The following is a 22,730-nucleotide window of genomic DNA, read 5'->3' as shown; positions in this document are numbered from 1 at the left end:
AAACTTAAACCAGGCAGCTTGACTCTGATACATTGACCTGAGGAATAACCCAGTCAATGGCTATCACTTGTTTTGTTTAACTGAAATAGGCACAATGTGTGGACCTGTTCTTTCTGTCTGCAAAGAAAGGGTACTGCGTATTAATATATGCAGCTTTCAATAAACATAAATGTGCCATACCGTATGCCCAAAGTGCAATCTTAAATTAGTCATCAGTTTAATTCTTAGCACACTAAGCATTATTTTTCAAATGTTGTCCAATCGCAGAACCACACCTAATTTTGGACACAGTATTTTCAATTTTGCAAGTCCGCGATATGTCTGTTCCCTGCCCACTGCAGAAAAGGGGAAGGGAAATTATTCAGTATAAATGTCTGTGATTTAAAGTTCATGTTTGGACTCTATCAATAAAAATACATCTAAAATTCAAATTAAATAAAAATACTCCCATTAAATGCTATCACATATCTTCCCCACCTCCTGGAAAATTGCTGTCAGTAGACTGGTTGTCAATGCTGTTACATATTGCTCATAATCCACTTTGTTATTTCCGGTGAAAATGTTTTGCCCTAACCAAAGCTGTTCGGAATTTGTCAGAAATTATTAGAACTTCCCATTTGATGATAGCTTGAACTGTAGACAGAAGTGAAATATAGTCCACTTACGAGCACACTGCAGTGTATGGGAACTGTAATAGTTGTCCACAGTCCCTTTACCTCTATTTCCCTGTATAACTCCTGTAAAATTTGTATCTGCTGCTTTCTCTCTTATAATATTGCTAACTACTAAAGCCTCAAGCCAACTTGCCAAATAAGCTTTTAATCTCTGACTCCTTTGTGTCTCCTTTCTCAAAACTTGCCAGATTTAGATGTTTGGCAACTTTGTTAGTCTAACATTGACATTTGATTGAGGTTGCTTTTCACAGCTATTACTGTCCATTACATTTGAATATTGCCCAGTGTCCTTTTCTTTCACCTGAGTACCGCACTATAATTACAAACACTGTGGATAGGGGCCACTGTAACTTCTATAAATATTACCAACACTGCCTCCTAATTGTGGTAGTAACCCCATTTCTACACAGAAGCACTCACTTTGCCCTTCCCATTTTGGATGGACTGAGAATACACTAATATACAACACTGAATTCAGAAGAACTGAATAGACTCAACAAAAACTGATTCTAAAGTAACAATGACTTTAGACAGGGAAGATTGTCCAATTGAGCAGATTAAAGGAGAACACCTTTTGGGCAAAATGTTCACATAATTGCATTTTTAACAATACCAAGTGTCAAAAGACTGCAGCCATTTATAATGTTGGCAAGTTGTACGTGGCAAAGTCACACAAATAGCAGATGGGATGAAAATCAGGTTGATTTTGTGTTGATTGTTGTGGAAGAAACATTGAGCGGGACAAGGAGAGAATTCCTTGCTTATGTTGGAGATGCACCATGTGATATTTCGTGCCCTGGGTAAATAAGCCAACTTGATAGCCCAGCATACCCTCACTGTTAGACTGAGATGCCAGCCAAAACTCTGTGCTCTTGGAGCAGAGTTTTAATCTGTACCTTTCTGACACAGGGGTGTTACCCACTGACACAAATAACAATACAACACAGAAACAGTCCACCAAACCTATGCCGATACTTAATCCTTATTTAGACCCCCTACTTATTGCCCGTACGTGGTTACTATCCCATTGTTCAACTCCCATTCACGTGTCTATCACAATGCGCCTTGAACATTGCTAATGTATCTGCTTCCACCATCTCCATTGGCAGTACGTTCCAGGTACCCACGACCCTCTGCATGAAAATCTTTCCCTGCACATCACACCTAAACTTTCCCCCTCTCACCTTGAACTTGTGACCCCTCGTAGTTGACCTTTCCGCCCTGGAAAAAGCCTCTGACTATCTACCCTATCTATGCCTCTCATAATTTTGTAGACCTCTATCAGGTCGTCCCTCAGCCTCCGTCCTTCCAGTGAAAACAATTCAAATTTATCCAATCTCTCCTCATAGCTAAAACCCTCCAGACCAGGCAACATCTTGGTAAACCTTCTTTGCACCCTCTCTAAAGCATTCACATTCTTCTGTTAGTGTGGCAGATTAAAACTCTGCTCCAAGAGCACAGAGTTTTGGCTGGCATCTCAGTCTAACAGAGAGGGTATGCTGGGCTGTCAGGTTGGCTCATTTACCCAGGGCACGAAATATCACATGGTGCATCTCCAACATAAGCAAGGAATTCTCTCATTGTCCCGCTCAATGTTTCTTCCACAACAATCAACACAAAATCAACCTGATTTTCATCCCATCTGCTATTTATATCACTGTAACATAATTTGCCAACTTTTAAGAACATAAGAACATAAGAAATAGGAGCAGGAGTAGGCCATCTGGCCCTTCGAGCCTGCCCCGCCATTCAATAAGATCATGGCTGATCTGTCGTGGCTCAGTTCCACTTTCCCGCCCTCTCCCCATAACCCTTAATCCCCTCTCTTATCAAAAACCCATCAACCCGCTTCTTAAAAATATTTAGCGAGGCAGCCTCCACCACTTCAACGGGCAGAGAATTCCAGAGATTCACCACCCTTTGAGTGAAGAAGTTCCTCCTCAACTCCGTTCTGAACCGCCCCCCCTTTATCTTGAGGCTGTGCCCCCTAGTCCTACTGTCTTTTTTGAGCGGGAAGAGTCTTTCCACCTCTATCCTATCCATCCCATTCATCATCTTATACGTCTCAATGAGATCTCCCCTCATTCTTCTAAACTCTAACGAGTACAAGCCTAGTTTATTCAGCCTCTCCTCATAGCTCAACCCCCTCAACTCCGGTATCAGCCTAGTAAACCTCCTCTGCACTCCCTCCAAGGCCAAAATATCCTTGCGCAGGTGCGGCGCCCAAAACTGCACACAGTACTCCAGCTGCGGCCTCACCAATGCCCTATACAGCTGCAGCAAGACCTCCCTACTTTTATATTCAATCCCCCTCGCTATGAAGGCCAGCATCCCATTCGCCTTCCTGACCACCTGCTGCACCTGCAGGCTGGGTTTTTGCGACTCATGCACAAGGACCCCGAGGTCCCTCTGCACCGTCGCCTGCTGCAGTTTTTCGCCACGTAAGTAATAGTCCTTCCTACCATTCTTCCTACCAAAGTGGACCACCTCACACTTGCCAACATTAAATTCCATTTGCCATTTCCTGGCCCATTCGCCCAGCCTATCTAGATCCTTCTGCAGACTCTCCACACCCTCCGCACAATTTGCCTTTCCCCCAATCTTGGTGTCATCAGCAAATTTCGACACCCTACACTCGGTTCCCTCCTCCAGATCATCTATATAAATGGTTACTTTCATGCACTGGCCAATGAAGGCAAGCATGTTGTATGTGTTCTTGACCACCTTGTCCACCCATGTTGCCACTTTCAGGGATCAGTGGACCTGTATGCCCAGATCACTCTGTGTGTCAATGCTCCTGCCATTCACAGTATAATTCACATCTGAATTTGATCTTCCAAAATGCATTACTTCCCATTTTTCTAGATTAAACTCTATCTGCCATTCCTCTGCTCAAGTCCACATTCTATTTATATCCTGTTGTATATCCTTAGACAATGGTCACCACTATCTGCAACTCCACCAAGAAGTAGTGGCACAATGTGATCGCATAAATCAGAAAAGATGATTAATATCATTTGAAGCTGTGTCTTTGTTACAAAATTAAAATGCAGCTTGATGTCTCCTCACTCCACAATGCAGCTTCCAAATGCAAGTTCTTCAGGACAGCGCCCTTGTAATATCACAATACCTACAACTTACCTTGACAACAAAAGCAAATTCCTTCCAAAGACCCATTACAAATTGTTTCTGCTGCTGCTTTGGCTCTGAACAGCTTCAGATCACTTATCTTCCAACTTGAGTTCTCATGAATCAGGGTCAGGTACACAATGTAATTGGGAAGAAGCATAATGCCTATTCCGAACAGATAGACAGTAAAGTAAGAATGTGTTGAGCAAAGTTAGAGGGTAGTCACATTATCTACAAATGATGAATCATGTTGAAATTGCTCTAAGTGCTCCAAACCACAACACATTCCTCCGAAATGGAAATTAGGCAAGTCCAATATTAAACTTACGAGTAAAGACCCACAGGCCATTATTTGCTGTCGTAGGGTTCCTAATGTCATGTGCCATTAGTTGGGCTGACACTTGCACATGCAAGTTTTACTTCTTTTGTGTGGCAAGTTGCGAAAAGTGTGAGTTGATAACGTCACAATGAAGGATGTGGGAATATCTGAGATCTATGTGACCAGGTGAAGAAGCCGTGTATCTCCTGAACTGATCAGATTGCAGATGTGTGAAATAAACAGCACAAGGACGTGTACATTAGAACTGAATTCATCCAAAGTCAAATCAGGTAAAGAAAGGGAAGGAAAGAAAAGTTGTACTCCAAAAGCAAGAAACAAGAGAAATTTAAAAATGTTTTTACAAATCTCAAACAACAATTAATACTTAAAGGAATGAGAGTCCATATTTACATTGTTTCATTTTCAGGATCCAAAATGTTGATTGGCTGTAATTACACATACATCACTGAAAGGGTACATTATATTTGAAATGAGAAGACTAAACTTTCTATCGTGAATTTAATTCATATAGAAACATAAAAGATAGGAGCAGGAAGGGGCCTTCAAGCCTGCTCTGCCATTCATCATGATCGTGGCTGATTGTCCAATTCAATAGCCTAATTCTGCTTTCTCCCCATAACATAAGAACATAAGAACATAAGAAATAGGAGCAGGAGTAGGCCATCTAGCCCTTCGAGCCTGCCCCGCCATTCAATAAGATCATGGCTGATCTGTCGTGGCTCAGTTCCACTTTCCCGCCCTCTCCCCATAACCCTTAATCCCCTCTCTTATCAAGAACCCATCAACCTGCTTCTTAAAAATATTTAGCGAGGCAGCCTCCACCACTTCAACGGGCAGAGAATTCCAGAGATTCACCACCCTTTGAGTGAAGAAGTTCCTCCTCAACTCCGTTCTAAACCGCCTCCCCTTTATCTTGAGGCTGTGCCCCCTAGTCCTACTGTCTTTTTTGAGCGGGAAGAGTCTCTCCACCTCTATCCTATCCATCCCATTCATCATCTTATACGTCTCAATGAGATCTCCCCTCATTCTTCTGAACTCTAACGAGTACAAGCCCAGTTTATTCAGCCTCTCCTCATAGCTCAATCCCCTCAACTCCAGTATCAGCCTAGTAAACCTCCTCTGCACTCCCTCCAGGGCTAAAATATCCTTGCGCAGGTGCGGTGCCCAAAACTGCACACAGTACTCATAACCCTTGATGCCGATAGAAGATATCTGCTGCATTTCAACAGTGGGACAGGCAACAAGATGTCAAAGTATTACGATCTTGACAGCAACTTTTGGACATTCACATTTAGCCATGAACCTGCCCATCACCTGAAATTGTTGTACCATTAGTGCGCAAATAATGGCGAGTAGCTTTGGCTTCAGCATTATTCTGACAGCACCATCCATGCCAATCAAAACATGATCCTGTTGAAAATACTTTACAAGCATTCCAGAACTATTGTCAATGAACGTTTCAGCCTCTTCACTAGCTCAAACTTGCTGAGTTCTTACACTCCTTGTGCAGACGTAATAAAGTAAATTATATGTGGCGAAATAGATGATTCAAACTAGGCAATAATTCAGGTAAGCAGTTCTGTTGGTGTCATAATCTTATTGAGCAATGCCAAAGGAGCTGGAATCAGCATAATTGTGAAACTCAATTATTCCTTTCAGTTTGCTATCGGACGTTTCCATATCAGATCAATTTTGCTTTAAAATGCTATTCATTCAAGTTATTTGAAGTCATTATCTAATGAGCATGCTTGAGACAAAGTATTGCACACGTAAGAATAGTTTTGAGGTTTTATATATCACTGCAGGACTGGTGTTATTTTGTCATCATTTCCTTCCCAGTGGCCATCATCAGATATACCATAATATGGAGAACATGATACAAATGATACTACACAGGATATCAGGATACCCTATGGAGTAATTGTGAACAGAATAACAGAGACATGGCAATAACACAGGACATACAGAATTGTTGGGTGGGTAACAGTGAATTGTACAGCAGAATCCAAATGATCATACAAGTTGCAATAGCAAAGCTTAGACGCCACTACTAGACCAGTAGGAATGTTCTTCTGGTATATGGTGTAGTTTTATGTTACTGGCCGAGTTGTAATGCGCAGCTTCGATTAATTGGACCGATTACAGAAAGAACTCCGTTCCTCATAGTAATAATAGTTCCTTTCGTTGTTTGACTGACTAGATACCATTCAAAGTTACATCCTATTTTTCTCTGTTTAAACTGCTCTTTTGGAATTCATGATGTGGAGATGCCGGTGTTGGACTGGGGTAAACACGGTAAGAAGTCTGACAACAACAGGTTTAAGTCCAACCGATCTATTTGATAGTGAACTCACAAGCTTTTGTTCTTTTGGAACCCAGAGTCGAGAGAAACAATTAGATATCAAAAGGTTACCGCCTGTGATTGAAGGGACAGTTTCGTTTGGAAAGGTACGGGTGTGGCAGCGGCAGATCAATGAAACTGAATCGGCCCCCCCGCTGGAGAAAGTGATGAGTCGGCGGTTCATGGGGTTTGCACCCAGAGAGTGAGGCAGTGAGATCAGAACCCAGCCCAGTCTCAGCCAGGGAGTGACCCCGAGAGCATCATCAATATTTGATTGCCAAATGGTCACGCCTGCTTCCATCACAACAGCGATTCATGGAATGACATGTATCTTTAATGACACTCGGGATCCTTCAGACCAGCTGCCCAGTAAATAAGGCTTACTTTTTAAATAAAACTCTTCCTGTGTTATTCTCCCCACTCTGAATTCCAGTAAAATATCACGCTGTTTTAAGTGAGAATCCCCCTTCTCCTTAAGCAATTGCTGTTCGCCTATCTGCCCGGATTAATATGAGGAATCATTCTCTGTACCAGTTTAAAGGCTTGTTGGCGTGTTATCCTCTGTGTTTTGATAGCCTTGTCAATAGTGTGGAGACATGGAGGGAAATGTCAATGGATTTAGTGAAACTATCATTCATCTCACAGTAACTTCACTGCAATGTTAATGTAAGCCTTACTTCTGACTAATAAGCTCTACCTTAGTCCTTGCAGTGTAAGGTGGACCACACTGATCCAGATTGTGTGATAGTGGGAGGTTATTTCCATACCCCTATTATCTTAGATCACCTGGGGCTACTGGGTGCAGTTGGCAGTTGGGTGTGTCTGTACCGCTTTGCACACACCCCTCCATCCCTCTCTCTCAATATAAGGCTTCATCTATCAGTCCACTTGCTACAGGACAGCCAGCTAGTCTCCCGTGCCAGCCTTAGTGTACCTCCCCTCTCCAGCCATGCCCAGCATCACCAGCAGCTCATCTCAGCGCCGCAGCTCCAGCCGAGTGGTGCCCAGCTTCTCCAGCAGATCCGTCCAGAGCAGCTCATGGAGCCGGGCCCCCTCCAGCCGGAGCTCAGTCTCCGTCCTGAGCAGCGCCTTCAGCTCCGGCAGCAGCGCCGGCCTGGGTAGCTCTCTGTCCGGGGGTATAGTGAGCGCCTCCGGCAGCGAGAAGGAGACCATGCAGTGCCTCAACTCTCGGCTGGCCCTCTACCTGGAGAAGGTCCGCTCCCTGGAGACCAGCAACCGTGACCTGGAGATCCAGATCAAAGCGCTGCTGGAAGAAAGGAAACCCGCAGACAGGGACATCAGTCCCATGTTAGCACAGACACATGCACTCAACAAGCAGGTAGAGTAATTCCCCCAGTGGGGAGAGCTTCTCTTCACTATCCGGGCGCTTTCTTTAAAATTACTAACTTTCAGACAGAATTAGATTGCCATCATGTAACATTTCTAAACAAAAAACAAAAGTTCATAAGTAATTAGAAGTCTAATTGAAATATTGTTCCATACAAAAGTTTCATGGTAACTTCATTGCAGTGTTAATGTAAGCCCTACCTGTGACACTAATAAATAGACTTTAGAAAAATTCCACTTGATAATCAGGTGTGGATTAATATTTGCCAGTTGGGTGCAGTGTTCGACAACTATTATCTGACTTGTTCAACCCTGCCCCTCACCCCTCCACCCCCCCACCAACTTGGTGTTAATTATTTATCGAATGTCTTTTACCAGCTTAAATTAATCAGGATCTGCATTCACCAAATGCCTGTTCATTGTGGTTTCAAGTCAATCACCCGGGCTGTGTTTGTTATTCCAGATGTAGAGATACCGGCGTTGGACTGGGGTAAACACAGTACGAAGTCTCACAACACCAGCTTTAAATCCAACCAGTTTATTTGATAGTAATCCCACAAGCTTTCCGAAACGGTGTTCCTTCGTCAGGTGTGTGAAAGGTTCGAAGGAACACCGTTCCTGAAAGCTTGTGAGTTTACTACCAGATAAACTGGTTGGATTTAAAGCTGGTGCTGTGAGACTTCGTACTTTGTTATTCCAGGCCAGGGATTTTGAGAATAAAAGGTCATCGTGAGGGCAGAATTATAAATCCTTTCTGACCCTAACTGATTTCCCACTGAGGGGGGAGGAGGGGTGTAGATTTGTGCCATTCCTGTTTTTAAACCTTGCAAATGAACTGTTTCCACTACTCAGAACAAACAGAAGTGTTTATTTATTACTCACAAGAAGGCTTACATTAACACTCAATGAAGCTACTGTGAAAATGACCTAGTCGCCATACTCCAGCACCTGTTCAGGTACACTGAGGGAGAATTTAGCATGGCCAATGTACCTAACCAGCACATCTTTTGGACTGTGGGAGGTAAACCCACACAGATACCAGGAGGATGTGCAAACTCCACACAAACAGTGACCCAAGCTGGGAATCAAACTGGCACTGTGAGGCAGCAGTGCTAACCACTGTGCCAAATGTCCCTATTTGTATTCCAATTGTTGGTTAGAAACAGCAAGGGCAGTTCCTAGCATGTATAAAGTACAGCATTGGCTAAGAATTATTAAAATGGTCAGCAGTTGATAAACAAAAAAAAAGGTTGCTTAAAAGGAACATTTGCTGTCAGGTTTACCCAAATCTTGTGTCCTTTAGATCCAGGATCTGATATTAAACAATGCAGCAATCATGTTACAAATGGACAACGCAAGACTGAGCGCCGAGGACTTCAAAATGAAGTTTGTACTGAAAATCTATTACTTACCTCTCTATATTTCAATCCCCTTTCTGGCTAGATTAATCTATCTGACACATTAAAATGTTGCACAGAAAGAACGCTTGGGGGAGGTTAACATAAGAACATAAGAAATAGGAGCAGGAGTAGGCCATCTGGCCCTTCGAGCCTGCCCCGCCATTCAATAAGATCATGGCTGATCTGTCGTGGCTCAGTTCCACTTTCCCGCCCTCTCCCCATAACCCTTAATCCCCTCTCTTATCAAAAACCCATCAACCCGCTTCTTAAAAATATTTAGCGAGGCAGCCTCCACCACTTCAACGGGCAGAGAATTCCAGAGATTCACCACCCTTTGAGTGAAGAAGTTCCTCCTCAACTCCGTTCTGAACCGCCCCCCCTTTATCTTGAGGCTGTGCCCCCTAGTCCTACTGTCTTTTTTGAGCGGGAAGAGTCTTTCCACCTCTATCCTATCCATCCCATTCATCATCTTATACGTCTCAATGAGATCTCCCCTCATTCTTCTAAACTCTAACGAGTACAAGCCTAGTTTATTCAGCCTCTCCTCATAGCTCAACCCCCTCAACTCCGGTATCAGCCTAGTAAACCTCCTCTGCACTCCCTCCAAGGCCAAAATATCCTTGCGCAGGTGCGGCGCCCAAAACTGCACACAGTACTCCAGCTGCGGCCTCACCAGTGCCCTATACAGCTGCAGCAAGACCTCCCTACTTTTATATTCAATCCCCCTCGCTATGAAGGCCAGCATCCCATTCGCCTTCCTGACCACCTGCTGCACCTGCAGGCTGGGTTTTTGCGACTCATGCACAAGGACCCCGAGGTCCCTCTGCACCGTCGCCTGCTGCAGTTTTTCGCCACGTAAGTAATAGTCCTTCCTACCATTCTTCCTACCAAAGTGGACCACCTCACACTTGCCAACATTAAATTCCATTTGCCATTTCCTGGCCCATTCGCCCAGCCTATCTAGATCCTTCTGCAGACTCTCCACACCCTCCGCACAATTTGCCTTTCCCCCAATCTTGGTGTCATCAGCAAATTTCGACACCCTACACTCGGTTCCCTCCTCCAGATCATCTATATAAATGGTAAATAGCTGAGGCCCCAGCACCGACCCCTGGGGCACCCCACTAGTCACCAACCGCCAATCTGAATAGCACATTAAAGGAGCACATTAGCACATTAAATAGCACATTAAAACATTAAAGGAGCTCCAGTATCTGCAATATTTTGTGTTTGTTTCCTTTCCAAGTCTGGGTGATTTGTGTGTGCAGCGTTAATTTGGAAGGAGATTTCTTGATCGCTCTGTCCTGCCCCGGTTTAGGATGGAGTCCGAAGCTTTGGTTCGTCAATCGGTGGAGAATGATATCGACCGTCTGAGACGAGTCAAGGAGGAATATGATCTCAATGCGATGACCCTGAGGAGTGAGGGGGAGATGCTGACTGAGGAGCTTCTGTTCCTGAAAATGAATCACCAGGAGGTGAGAGCAGAAAGCCAGCCTCACCAACACCCCCCTCCCGGCCTCACCAACACCCCCCTCCCGGCCTCAGCAACACCCCCTCCCAGCCTCACCAACACCCCCCTCCTGGCCTCACCAACACCCCCCTCCCGGCCTCACCAACACCCCCCTCCCAGCCTCACCAACACCCCCCTCCCGGCCTCACCAACACCCCCCTCCTGGCCTCACCAACACCCCCCTCCCGGCCTCACCAACACCCCCCTCCCGGCCTCACCAACACCCCCCTCCCGGCCTCACCAACACCCCCCTCCCGGCCTCACCAACACCCCCCTCCCGGTCTCACCAACACCCCCCTCCCAGCCTCACCAACACCCCCCTCCCGGCCTCACCAACACCCCCCTCCCGGCCTCACCAACACCCCCCTCCCGGCCTCACCAACACCCCCCTCCCGGCCTCACCAACACCCCCTCCCGGCCTCACCAACACCCCCCTCCCGGCCTCACCAACACCCCCCTCCCGGCCTCACCAACACCCCCCTCCCGGCCTCACCAACACCCCCCTCCCGGCCTCACCAACACCCCCCTCCCGGCCTCACCAACACCCCCCTCCCGGCCTGACCAACACTCCCCTCCCGGCCTCACCAACACCCCCCTCCCGGCCTCACCAACACCCCCTCCCGGCCTCACCAACACCCCCCTCCCGGCCTCACCAACACTCCCCTCCCGGCCTCACCAACACTCCCCTCCCGGCCTCACCAACACCCCCCTCCCGGCCTCACCAGCACTCCCCCACTCCCAGCCTCCCCAGCATTCCCTCCTGGCCAGCCATAGCTAACGGTCCAGATCCATAACTGAATCCAAATTACACCAAATTCCCATGTAATTTGGGATCGAATCCACTTGCATTTTTTAATGAAAAGCACAAACATAGAATGTACAGCACAGAGACAGCTCCACACCAATGGACTGTGTTTGAGCATCCTCCCTACTGTTCTACCTAATCCCATCTGCTCGTCCTTTCTCCTCCATGTACTTACTCATTTTCCCCTTCAATGCATCTACATTAATCACCTCAAAAACCACATGAGGCAACCACATTCCAACTTTTCTCTGTCGGAAGAAGTTTCTCCTGAATTGCTGACTGGTTTTACTTGTGGCTATCTTACATTTTGTGTATTTGTACATAATAAGAACATAAGAAATAGGAGCAGGAGTACGCTGTCCAGCTCTTCGAGCCTGCCCCGCCATTCAATAACATCATGGCTGATCTGAAGTGGCTCAGTTCCACTTTCCCGCTTTCTCCCCATAACCCTTAATCCCCTTGCCTACCAAAAACCTATCTACCCGTGTCTTAAATATACTTAGCGTGGTAGCCTCAACCACTTCAACGGGCAGAGAATTCCAGAGATTCACCACCCTTTGAGTGAAGAAGTTCCTCCTCAACTCCGTTCTAAACTGCTCCCCCTTTATCTTGAGGCTGTGCCCTCTAGTCCTTCTGTCCTTTCTGAGCGGGAAGAACCTCTCCACCTCTACCCTATCCATCCCTTTCATCATCTTATATGTCTCAATGTGATCTCCCCTCATTCTTCTAAACTCTAATGAGTACAAGCCCAGTCCATTCAGCCTCTCCTCATAGCTCAACCCCCTCAACTCTGGTCCCACACTGTTCACTCTATGGGGAAGGTGAGGTGAGATCCCTCTAAATAAGCCATTGGGAATAACATAGAATACTGCAGTGCAGAAGGAGACCATTTGGCCCATCCAGTTGACACCAAATCTCTGAAAGAGCTTCTCACCCAGGTCCACCTCCCTGTCCCATCCCCACAAACCCATGCATTCTACTGTGGCTAATCCAGCCAAACCCCCCACACCCCTAGGCTCTAAGGGGGCAATACCTGTAAATACTGTCAGCAAATGAATGGTGGTGAGCTGTGGAGGTACAGGAGGGGAGCACTAAGCAATGGTTACATTTCTTGTTGCAAATGAAATGTTTGAATCACACTGCTGTTGTTTGATAGGAAGTGAAAGCTCTCAGATCACAGATCAGCAACAACAAAGTAACCGTGGAGTTGGACTGTGCAGAAGGACCTGATCTTACTGCCATCCTTGCAAAGATAAGGAAGGAATATGAGGACATCGTATCACAAAACAAAATGGAGGCTGAACAGTGGTACAAATCCCAGGTAAACTGTCTTAACGCTAGAGGAAATATTTGCATTCAACATCTTTTGGCTTTAGGTGTTTTTTTCCACACAAAATCCATATTTGTGATGACGAAACTGTTTAGAGAACATAGAAAAACTACAGCACAAACAGGCCCTTCAGCCCACAAGTTGCGCCGATCATATCCCTACTTACCAGGCTTACTTATAACCCTCAATCCCATTAAGTCCCATGTACTCATCCAGAAGTCTCTTAAAAGACCCTGTCGAATTTGCCTCCACCACCGACGGCAGCCGATTCTACTCACCACCACCCTCTGAGTGAAAATCTTACCCCTGACATCTTCTATCACTCCTCTGTTTGGAAATTGCATATCATTATATAGGGATGATGAATAAAACTTACGCCAAATCAATTATAAGTTTGGGAGGAATAGTGTTGTGATTAGTTGAGCGGCCTGATTCTAAATATGGCCCTGTGTCATATGAATGATGGATTTGTTTGTACACATAATTAGCATACGTAAATACACAATGGCATTTTTCAGAATTTGAATGCTGGAGTTTCCCATCCACATTGATTCTTAGTTTCTGAATATCAGGCATGTTGCAATTTATATATATCAGAAATTATGGCACTTTTGTTTTTAATACAGGTGGAAAGTATCAGCTCTGAAGTAAAGCACACTGTTAAAGAAATTGAGATAGCCAAGGAAGAACTCAACAGTAGACGACAAGCAATGCAAACCCTGGAGATGGAGTTGGAAGTCATTAGGAGACAGGTATGTATTAGTGACCCTGAAACCAGAGTGGAGTAGCAGAAGGTCTAAAGCGATTGATTCTGTAAAAATGGATAAGAGGATCTGTAAGATGCAATGGGGTGAAAAATAATTAGGAGAGGAACTCCAAGATGTTTTGTTCTAATATTCTAGCATCTTACTGTCAATATTGAGTGGCACAGTGGTTAGAACTGCTGCCTTACAGTGCCAGGGACCTGGGTTCGATTCCAGCCTTGGGTGACTCTCTGTGCGGAGTCTGCGCATTCTTATTGTGACTGTGTGAGTTTCCTCCGGCTGCTCCATTTTCCTCCCACATTCCAAAGATGTGCAGGTTGGGTTAGTTGCCCATGGTAAATTGCCTCTTAGTATCAGGGGGATTAGTAGGATAAATGTGTGCGGTGACAGAGATATGGCCTGGGTGGGATTGTTGTCAGTGCAGACTCGATGGGCTGAATGGCCACCTTCTGCACTGTAGAGATTCTATGGTCCATTTGGAAAGTGGATAAACAGGTCTTACAGACACCTAACATCAACAGTTTGGGTTTGTCAAGGGCTTGTTTGAGGAATCCCAGGCTTGTGTCAACTGTTAACATCTGTGGGATGTTCCATCAAATAAAAGGAAACTTGATTTTTAATCTGAAGTTCTGCTTTCAGCTGAATTGAGGTGTTGGAATGATATTGAGTACAAATTCCCCCAATTAGATACTGGCAATTTTTCAAAGCTAACATAACTGATTGTTTTGTAGAGATTTAAATTCTCTCCTCCACTCACAGCGATGGCCTCAGTGGAAACTTATTGTCTGTTTAAATCATGAGATCAGAGGTATAGTTAACAAATAATAACGCAAGCATACATCTGTGAAACAAGCTGTTGAATGTTTCTATTTTCTCTTCATAAAAGTGATACTGGTTGAAATTTAAAAGGGATCTTAACCAGCAATGTTACAAGTATAAAATGAGAGTGAATCAGACGAAATTTAACTCAGCTTGTTATCACACTTTATTTTCTTAAGTTTGCATATGACAATTTCTACATTGTCCCTGACCATTACCTAGCCAGAGAGGCGATGGCCTAGCGATATTATCATTAAACTATTAATCCAGAAACTCAGCTCATCTTCTGAGGACCTGGATTCGAATCCTGCCACAGCAGATGGTGGAATTTGTGCAAAAAGATGTCCCTGATCATTAGCTAATGTTAGGCTCGTGTTAAGGTAGAGAATAAAGTGCTGCTCACAGACAGTTGTATTTTGAGACAATTTCTACAATTTCAGCTTATCGATGTCACTTATCTTTACCTCCGCAGAACATGGGACTGGAAAACATACTGGCGGACACTGAGCAGAGATATGGAGTGGATTTGAATAAGCTGCAAGTAACCATCACCAAGTTGGAAGGCGATTTGGTGACAGTACGTAATGAAATGTTGCAGCACAAGGAAAACTATGACTGTCTGATGAAAGCAAAGATGACTCTGGATGCAGAGCTTGCAGAATACAGGCGCTTGCTTAATGGAGAAATGAGGTACAGGAAAGATAATGCAGAAAACAGTGTTAAAGGAACACTTATGGCAATGCTATGGTGGGATATGGTGGAAAATGGGGGGGGGGGGTGTGGGGAAATATGGGAGGGAGGTGGGGGAGAGGATTAAATTTAGTTTCCAAACAAAGACCTGAGAGTGAAATGTTGTGTTTGAAAACAGTCTAAAAGTGTGTGTTAAGCATAAAACAATCTGCCCTCAATGTATCCGCCGGTAATTTGTTTATTTTGGGAAGGGCTGATTCTGTAACCTCTCCCCCCATAACTTCAGCTGAAATCCCTGGAGAAGTGATGTCAACGACCATTTGTAGTGTTTCTCCAAGATTTTTGCCCAAACTCCAGAGGGAAATTGGGGAGTCCCTGTGAAATTTCACAGACAAACTCACCTTGCTGTTTCTTTCATCCTTGCTCACCTGACTGCCCTCCGTCCTTCATGTAAGAAGGTTTTGGATTCAAGGTTGTCTCCAGTGGTTGAGCACATTATTTATCACGAGGGAACGTTCCGTTGTGAGAGGTGTTGTTTTTCAGTTGAGACAATAAACCCAGGCCTATCCCTACCTTGTGTGTGCATGTAAACCCACATCACAATGCAAAGGTGGTTTAAACTGCGAAAAGATAGGAAGGCAGGAGGAAAGGCTGGGTATGTGGAAAGTAATGGACAAACCTGATCTGGAATTTTCATTTCCATTTTAATTCAGAGTAATTACTTTTTAAAAAGGTTGAGTCAACTGACCGTCTGTCTTATGTTTGCTGTTTGTGCCTTAAACTAATTACTCGGCATGACCATAGTGGCTGACAATTATTCTTTTCATTTATAGTGCAAAGGTTGTTCCTGCTCCTCCGCCACGTCCACCCACTCCACCTAGTGAGTATTCCCGCAGAGAATGCAAGTTTAGAATAAGTTATGTTCTATAGCGGACATTTGCAAACATTATATTTCAAGTCACTTAAGGTGGTCTGTTCGGCGGCTGCTGCAATGTGACACAGAGCAATGCCAACAGCGCAGGTTCTGTTTCCATACCGGCTGAGATTATTCAGCCTTGCCTCCCGCCTGAGGTGTGGTGACCCTCAGGTTAGATCACCACCGGTCAGCTCTCTTCCAAAAGCGGAGAACAGCCGATGGTCATCTGGGAAGGTGGTGACATTTCAGAGTTCTATTTAAACATTATTTATTAGTCACAAATAAGGCTTACATTAACACTGCAATGGTCTTAACACTGCACCTGGTCTTATTTCTCACATTTCTTCTCATCGTTTTTTCTTCCTCCCTGAATCACAGACTATAGACACAGACAGAGTAGCACAATGGTTAGCACTGCTGCCTCTCAGCACCAGGGACCCAGGTTCATTTCCAGCCTTGGGTGACTGTGTGGAATCTGCATGTTCTCCCATTGTGCGGGTTTCCTTCTGATGCTCCGGTTTCCTCCCACAGTTAGAAGTATTGGCATGATAAATATTTGGGGTTACAGGAAAGTGCTTGGGTGGGATCCTCTGTCAAAGAATCAGTGTGGACTCGATGGGCCAAATGGCCTCCTTCTGCACTATAAGGATTCTATGATCATAGAATCATAGGACCCTACAGTGCAGAAAGTGGCCCTTCAGCCCATCGAGTCTGCACCTACCACAATCCAACCCAGGCCCTACCCCATATCCCTACACATTTACGCACTAATCCCTCTAAACTATGCGTCCCTGGACACTAAGGGGCAATTTTAGCATGGCCAATCAACCGAACCCACACATCTTTGGACTGTGGGAGGAAACCGGAGCACCCGGAGGAAACCCACGCAGACACGAGGAGGATATGCAAACTCCATATAGACAGTGACCCCAGCTGGGAATCGAACCCAGGACCCTGGAGCTGTGAAGCAGCAGTGCTAACCACTACTACCGTGCTGCCCCTTCTAAAATTCTATGACTATTTTATAACCAGCTCGTAAGTGTACAATTCCTGAGAGTGGCACAGTGACAATTGCCCCTTCAGCTTTCCATTCACTGAGCACCTCCTCATGTGGTACAACTAAAATCAGTCTAGGAGATTGAAGACATGATGCCAGCACTCCACAGTAACATGTGGTGCTCCACCCTGCCATAAGAATAGTAAGAATTCAAAATTATGCTGGGATGGATATTGTGACAATCTCAGCAGTCAGGTTAGATTGATGCAGTTTTCAGAAACAGATTAAGCATTAGTTTCCTGAAAGAAAAAGTGTTGAGATGAAGTGGACAGTTGCATGAACGAACTGACAGTAGCCAGAGTATTACTTTCATCTGTGCTTCTGTCTGCTAGAAAATGGATTGTAAATCACAAACTTTGATCTAAATGGATTTCTGGCTCAATTTAATGTGAGTTCTTGAAATAAGTTATTTTTATAAAGAGAAGCAAAGTAATTCTTAGTTGAGCAAAATGTGAGCTCTCTGATCAATTCAATTTCACTCTGTCATCCATATGGAAATTCTTTTCAAGTAATATTGCTCGTTTGTTCAGAAAAATACATATAAGTGAATAATAACCATAAAAGAAAAATGGCTCTCTCGCAGAAAGATATAAGGCTATTTAAAAATCCATAGAATCCCTACGATGCAGACAAAGGCCATTTGGCCCATCAAGTCTGCACCAACAACAATCCACCCAGGCTCAATCTCTATAATTCCCATATTTAACCCACTGATTCCTCTAACCTACACATCCCAGAACACTATGGATCAATTTAACATGGCCAATCAACCTAACCTGCACATCTTTGGACTGTGGAAGGAAATCAGAGCATCCAGAAGAAATCCACGTAGCACATGGAGAATGTGCAAACTCCACACAGACAGTGACCTAAGCCAGGAATCAAACCCAGGTCCCTGGACTTGTGAGGCAGCAGTGATAACCACTGTGCCGTCCATATGTATTAAAAATATTACAATACATTAAATTAATTAGTCAGTGGGTGCCATGCTGAGTACATATCTTCATCCATACATAAAAGTCCTGTTAAATGTTCCTGTTAGAAGTTCTTATAAAGGAGGGCACGAAGAAATTCAGGAACTAATTTGTCCTGCATCTGAATACATTGGCCGGAATTCTCTCATTCCGCCCGCACTGGAATTTTAGCCGGCTGGTTGCAGACAATGTGAAACGCCATTGATGGTCGGGCAGGGGTTTCCCGCTTTTACATCAGCTTGGCCAGAGAATTCCACCCTTTGAATATGAGAAAGACCAAAGTAAGTGTCTTAAGCTAAATATTATTTGATCGTGAACTTTTCAACTGCATATATGCAATTGTGTGATACTCAGTTATCCACCAATACATTCTAACCTTTACTTAGTAAATTAATTTGCATTAACTGCTGGATTTTACTAACTCTCAACTGGCATTGAAATCCAACCATTGTTTTCATAACATTCTGTAGTCTCTTCACCAACCTTTCCCTTGTCTTTGTCAGACTCATCTCTTCAAGCACCTGATATTACCAAATTCGATCCACACAGCATCATTTAGCCCAGTGCTCACTGGTATTGTCCCAGTTTCAGTCTTCGTACATTAGATTCATTTTATTCTCAATCAATTCAAATCTCTCCAATTCGTGGTCAAACTTTAATCACGTTTTTTACATTCTAAGGATGTCTTCTAACCTCTCAGTCGGTCCAATGGACTGATTTCGGCCATCGTACATCATCTCTCCTTCTCCTCAACTTCCTTGTCCATCATGCAACATCATCACCCACTCCACCATCTCTCTGTGATCTTTTGCCACTCATTTCATTTCTATTTGTCCCAACTTAGTCACAATTGTTATTCCTCCTTCCCCAAATGGTGACCTGATTTTTGCCCCGAAAGTTGGGTCTTTATTCCTCTTCTTACCACTGTCCTTGACTGATGCTGGGGTCAGCTTTCCTATAAGTGGTGACGACCCCCCGCTCCATCTTTCAGCAAGACAATTGCAGCTTAGTGGCATTGGACAAGTAATTCAGATGTCTGGTGTAATGCTCCGTCAAGCTTGCGTTTAACTCCCACCCAGGCAGCTGCTTGTGTTAGTCAAACTGACAATGTAAAAACCCATCCACCATCTCCTGCACTCATAATTCTGGCCTTGGCCTGCTACAATGTCGCAGCAAAACACAACACAAACTGGAGGCGTTTTACAGCCTTCGGGAATTTGGATTCAATTTTAGACCATGAAATCTGTCCTCCATTTTTAGACTTCTTTCCCAAACCGCCCCCCCCTCCCCCTACAAGGCCACTCTGTAACTTGGTCCTGAGGTTCATGGTCTCCCATCGGTGGCTTTTGTAGGTGGGAGGCAGGGGAGGGGTGGGTGCAGTGAGCATGAGGCAGCACAGATGGGTTTCCGAGCAGTTCCCAACCTGTCAGTAATTTTATACTGGAGCTTGTGAGGCCTCAGGTGGGGTGAGTTGAGGCCTGCAAGCAGCCAATTATTGACCACTTAAGGGCCTTTTCTCACTGGAGAATTTTTAGACTGATGGGAGGAGTTCCTGGGAATGGAGAAACCCGAAAATTAATGAATTTAGGTTCTCCAATGGGAGGTGCCACGTTTCAAGTTTGAGTCCTTCCCCTCCCTCCCCTCCCGACCCCTGCTTGAGGACCTGTCTCCACTGGGCCTCCCACCTCTACCCTCCGTGACCTGGGACTCCCAAAACATAAATTTTCCTACAATCCTGGGATTGGGGACTCCATGCTGTCCTGGTCCTGTCCACTGCAGCTTCTACTCTGCAGGAACTGAGAGCTGCCAACCAATCAGATTGGCCAGCAGCACGTTAAGGTAGGGATTCCTCCCAAATAAAGGAGGGGACCCCCGCCTGCTGTCACTTAAGGCTCATTGGAGCCAGGCAGGGTCAGTAGGAAATCCTGCCATCCTAACAATCCTGGTCTTGTTCATGTTGTTGTTCTGTCATTAACACACTCTGTTAACTGACCTTTGCTACTACTAGCACCTGCCTTAACCTTTAACACTATTATTACCACTCCCCTTGTCTTCTGTCCATGTGATCAATGTCAAATTCCTCCTGAATTACCGTCTATCCCTTGCCTCCTACTTTACTCCAACCCCTCTTATCAACAGGACAAAACACATCACATTGTCACCTCTGTTCAGCTCTGAGGAAGAATCATGCAGACTTGAAATGTTAACTTGGTTTCAATCTCCACAGATTCTGCCAGACCTGCTGAGCTTTCCCAGAATTTTCCATTTTTATATGTAAAAACTTATTGGATTTTTCTTTCCTTTAGTGAAGAAAATTTGCTAACCTTGACAATTAAATGTCACCTGAGATGTTAACAAGGCATTTAATTAAAGAAAATTAGGAAGTGACAATAAAAACAGGCCTTACCAGTATTTACTGATTAAAAATACATTATTCTTAACGCGTAAACGGCACAGGGCAGCACAGTGGATAGCACTGCTGTCTCACAGTGCCAAGGACCTAGGTTCCATTCTAGCCCTGGATGACTGTGTGGAGTTTGCACGTTCTCCTCATATCTGCATAGGTTTCCTCTGGATGCTCCGGTTTCCTCCCAAAGATATGCAGGTTAGGTAAATTGGCCATGTTAAATTGCCCATTGGTGTCCAAAGATGTGTAAGTTTGATGGATTATGGGGACAGAGTGGGCGAGAGGGCCTGGGGAAGATACTATGTCAGAGGTTCAGTGCAGGCTCGATGGGCTGAATGACCTCTTCTGCACTGTAGGGATTCTATAATCCTAATCCATCTGTATGACTGCTCATCTGGCCTAATCCACCACGTTGGTCAAACATGCCAGTTAAGTTAAAAGTTAAACATTAATATCATGTTCCTTTCTTTCACTTCACAGCTGAAGTCACAACAAGGAAAATTATCAAAGTCATCACAACCACCATGGTTGACGGAAAGGTGGTTGATGAATCGAGTGAGGTTGAAGAATTCAGCGAGAAGAAACAGGTGCAAACAAAATGAACACTCAAAAGTACAAACTGTGGCCTTCTGAAGTATCATTCTTTTTAAGGAATTTTTTACTGGGGTTTAACGGTATTTGAAACAATAAAATGCTCTCACAGTTATATAAATATTTGAACTTTCTACTTCAGTCAATGTATACAATGACTATAATCTTTATAATAATGACTATAATAAATATTTTAACTCATGTCCATGTTGCATTAGTGTGTAATTACTACTCCCAAGTAGCAAGATTTAATACATAAACCTGAGCAAGGATTACCGATAAGTTCCATTTTTGAGAGCTCCGTTAAGTTGCAGATAGATTCCGGAATCATTTTCTAATGTAAAGATTTTTGGCCGGAATGTTATGGCCATTCACGCCTCCCGGATTTTCCCATCCCGCAACAATGAATGGAGATTTGACTGGGCACCGAATTCTCCAGCCTCGCTGGAGCAGGAGCGTGGTGTGAACGCCAGTAAGATCGCGCCCTTTATCTCCTAAATTCTTCAAACGATAAGTTGTTTTATTTACAACAATTCTTAATATAGTATTCTTATCACATTCTTAATATAATAAAGTCTCGAGTGTAATAGGACAAAAATCGACACAAACCAAAAGGAGGGGACATCAGGGTATGTGAACAAAAGGTTGGTCAAAGAATTAGGTGTGAGAGGAAGATGGAGAGGTCTGGGGAGAGAATTCCAGAGCTCACAACCTGGACAGTCGAAAGCAAAGTCACCAGTGCTTTCTTTCATCCCTTTACGGGATGTAGGTATTGCTGGCTAGGTCAGCATTTATTGCCCGTCCCTAACTGCCCTTCATTTCAGAGGGCTTTTGAGAGTCGTAGATCTGGAGTCGCATGTAGGCCAGACTGGGTAAGGAAGGCAGGATTCCTTCTCTAAACAGTAGTAGTGAACCAGATGGGTTTTTATGGCAATTGACAATGGTTTCATGGTAATCATCGGACTTTTAATTCCAGATTTTTTATTGAATTCAAATATCTGCCATGGTGGGATTCAAACCTAGGTCCCCAGATCTTATCAGGGGATTACTAATCCAGTGATAATACCACTGTGCCACTGCCTCTCCCCACCAGTGGTGGGACAGAGGAAGTCAGGGTGCACAAGAGGTCAGAATCAGAGGAACTAAGAGAGGGAGGTTTGTGAAGAATTCAAATGTGGGGGCAAGAATTTTAAATTGGGTGCATTTTTGGGGGCAGAAAGAGAAGCCATTGTGGAAGATTCTCTGGTTATGACTGTTGACATAAGAATGGAACAAGCCAAGGGTCATGCCATTCAGTTGGACAATGGGGATGGAGGAGGATAGTGTGGTAAGTCATATCAAAGGTTGCATGCAGATCTAATGGGATGAAAGGGATCAGTTTACCTTGTCGCCATCATTATAGGATGTCATCTGTGACTCGAATTAAGGATTTGTAAGTGCTGTGACCAAAGCAAGGTTTGATTTGAGGGAAACAAACATTGAACTGCAGTTAAGATGGCCATGAATTGGGAGACAACAAATCACTTTCAAACTTAACACGAAATTCAAAGGGAATATGATCACTATTTCCCATTGGATGTTTTACTACGACATTCCTAAATATCCATGCTTTATCACAGAACTACATCTATCCCTA

General features: G+C 44.4%; 1 protein-coding gene across 1 annotated transcript; it reads left to right on the top strand.

Moving 5' to 3' along the window:
• Nucleotides 1–7,328: 7,328 nt before the first annotated feature.
• LOC145358243 (keratin, type I cytoskeletal 18) lies at nt 7,329–21,296 on the top strand. The gene is made up of 8 exons (XM_080212091.1): nt 7,329–7,823; nt 9,135–9,217; nt 10,550–10,706; nt 12,703–12,867; nt 13,503–13,628; nt 14,932–15,149; nt 15,983–16,029; nt 20,984–21,296. The coding sequence occupies exons 1-8, from the start codon at nt 7,434–7,436 to the stop codon at nt 21,103–21,105; spliced, it is 1,308 nt and encodes a 435-aa protein (XP_080068217.1). The 5' UTR covers nt 7,329–7,433; the 3' UTR covers nt 21,106–21,296.
• Nucleotides 21,297–22,730: the final 1,434 nt, after the last annotated feature.

Source organism: Carcharhinus amblyrhynchos, chromosome 25 (genome assembly GCF_965287045.1).
Source record: "Carcharhinus amblyrhynchos chromosome 25, sCarAmb.v2.hapA, whole genome shotgun sequence".
Classification (NCBI taxonomy): Eukaryota; Metazoa; Chordata; class Chondrichthyes; order Carcharhiniformes; family Carcharhinidae; genus Carcharhinus; species Carcharhinus amblyrhynchos.
Note: the sequence above shows the minus strand (reverse complement) of the source record. Positions and strands in the feature narration are given on the sequence as shown.

What these genes read in the sequence shown, in the direction of transcription:
- LOC145358243 (XM_080212091.1), top strand. Translation starts at nt 7,434, where the DNA reads ATGCCCAGCATCACCAGCAGCTCATCTCAGCGCCGCAGCTCCAGCCGA. An exon ending in GCCGAGGACTTCAAAATGAA is followed by an intron (nt 9,218 to 10,549) that starts GTTTGTACTGAA and finishes GCCCCGGTTTAG; the next exon opens with GATGGAGTCCGAAGCTTTGG. An exon ending in AACAGTGGTACAAATCCCAG is followed by an intron (nt 12,868 to 13,502) that starts GTAAACTGTCTT and finishes TTTTTAATACAG; the next exon opens with GTGGAAAGTATCAGCTCTGA.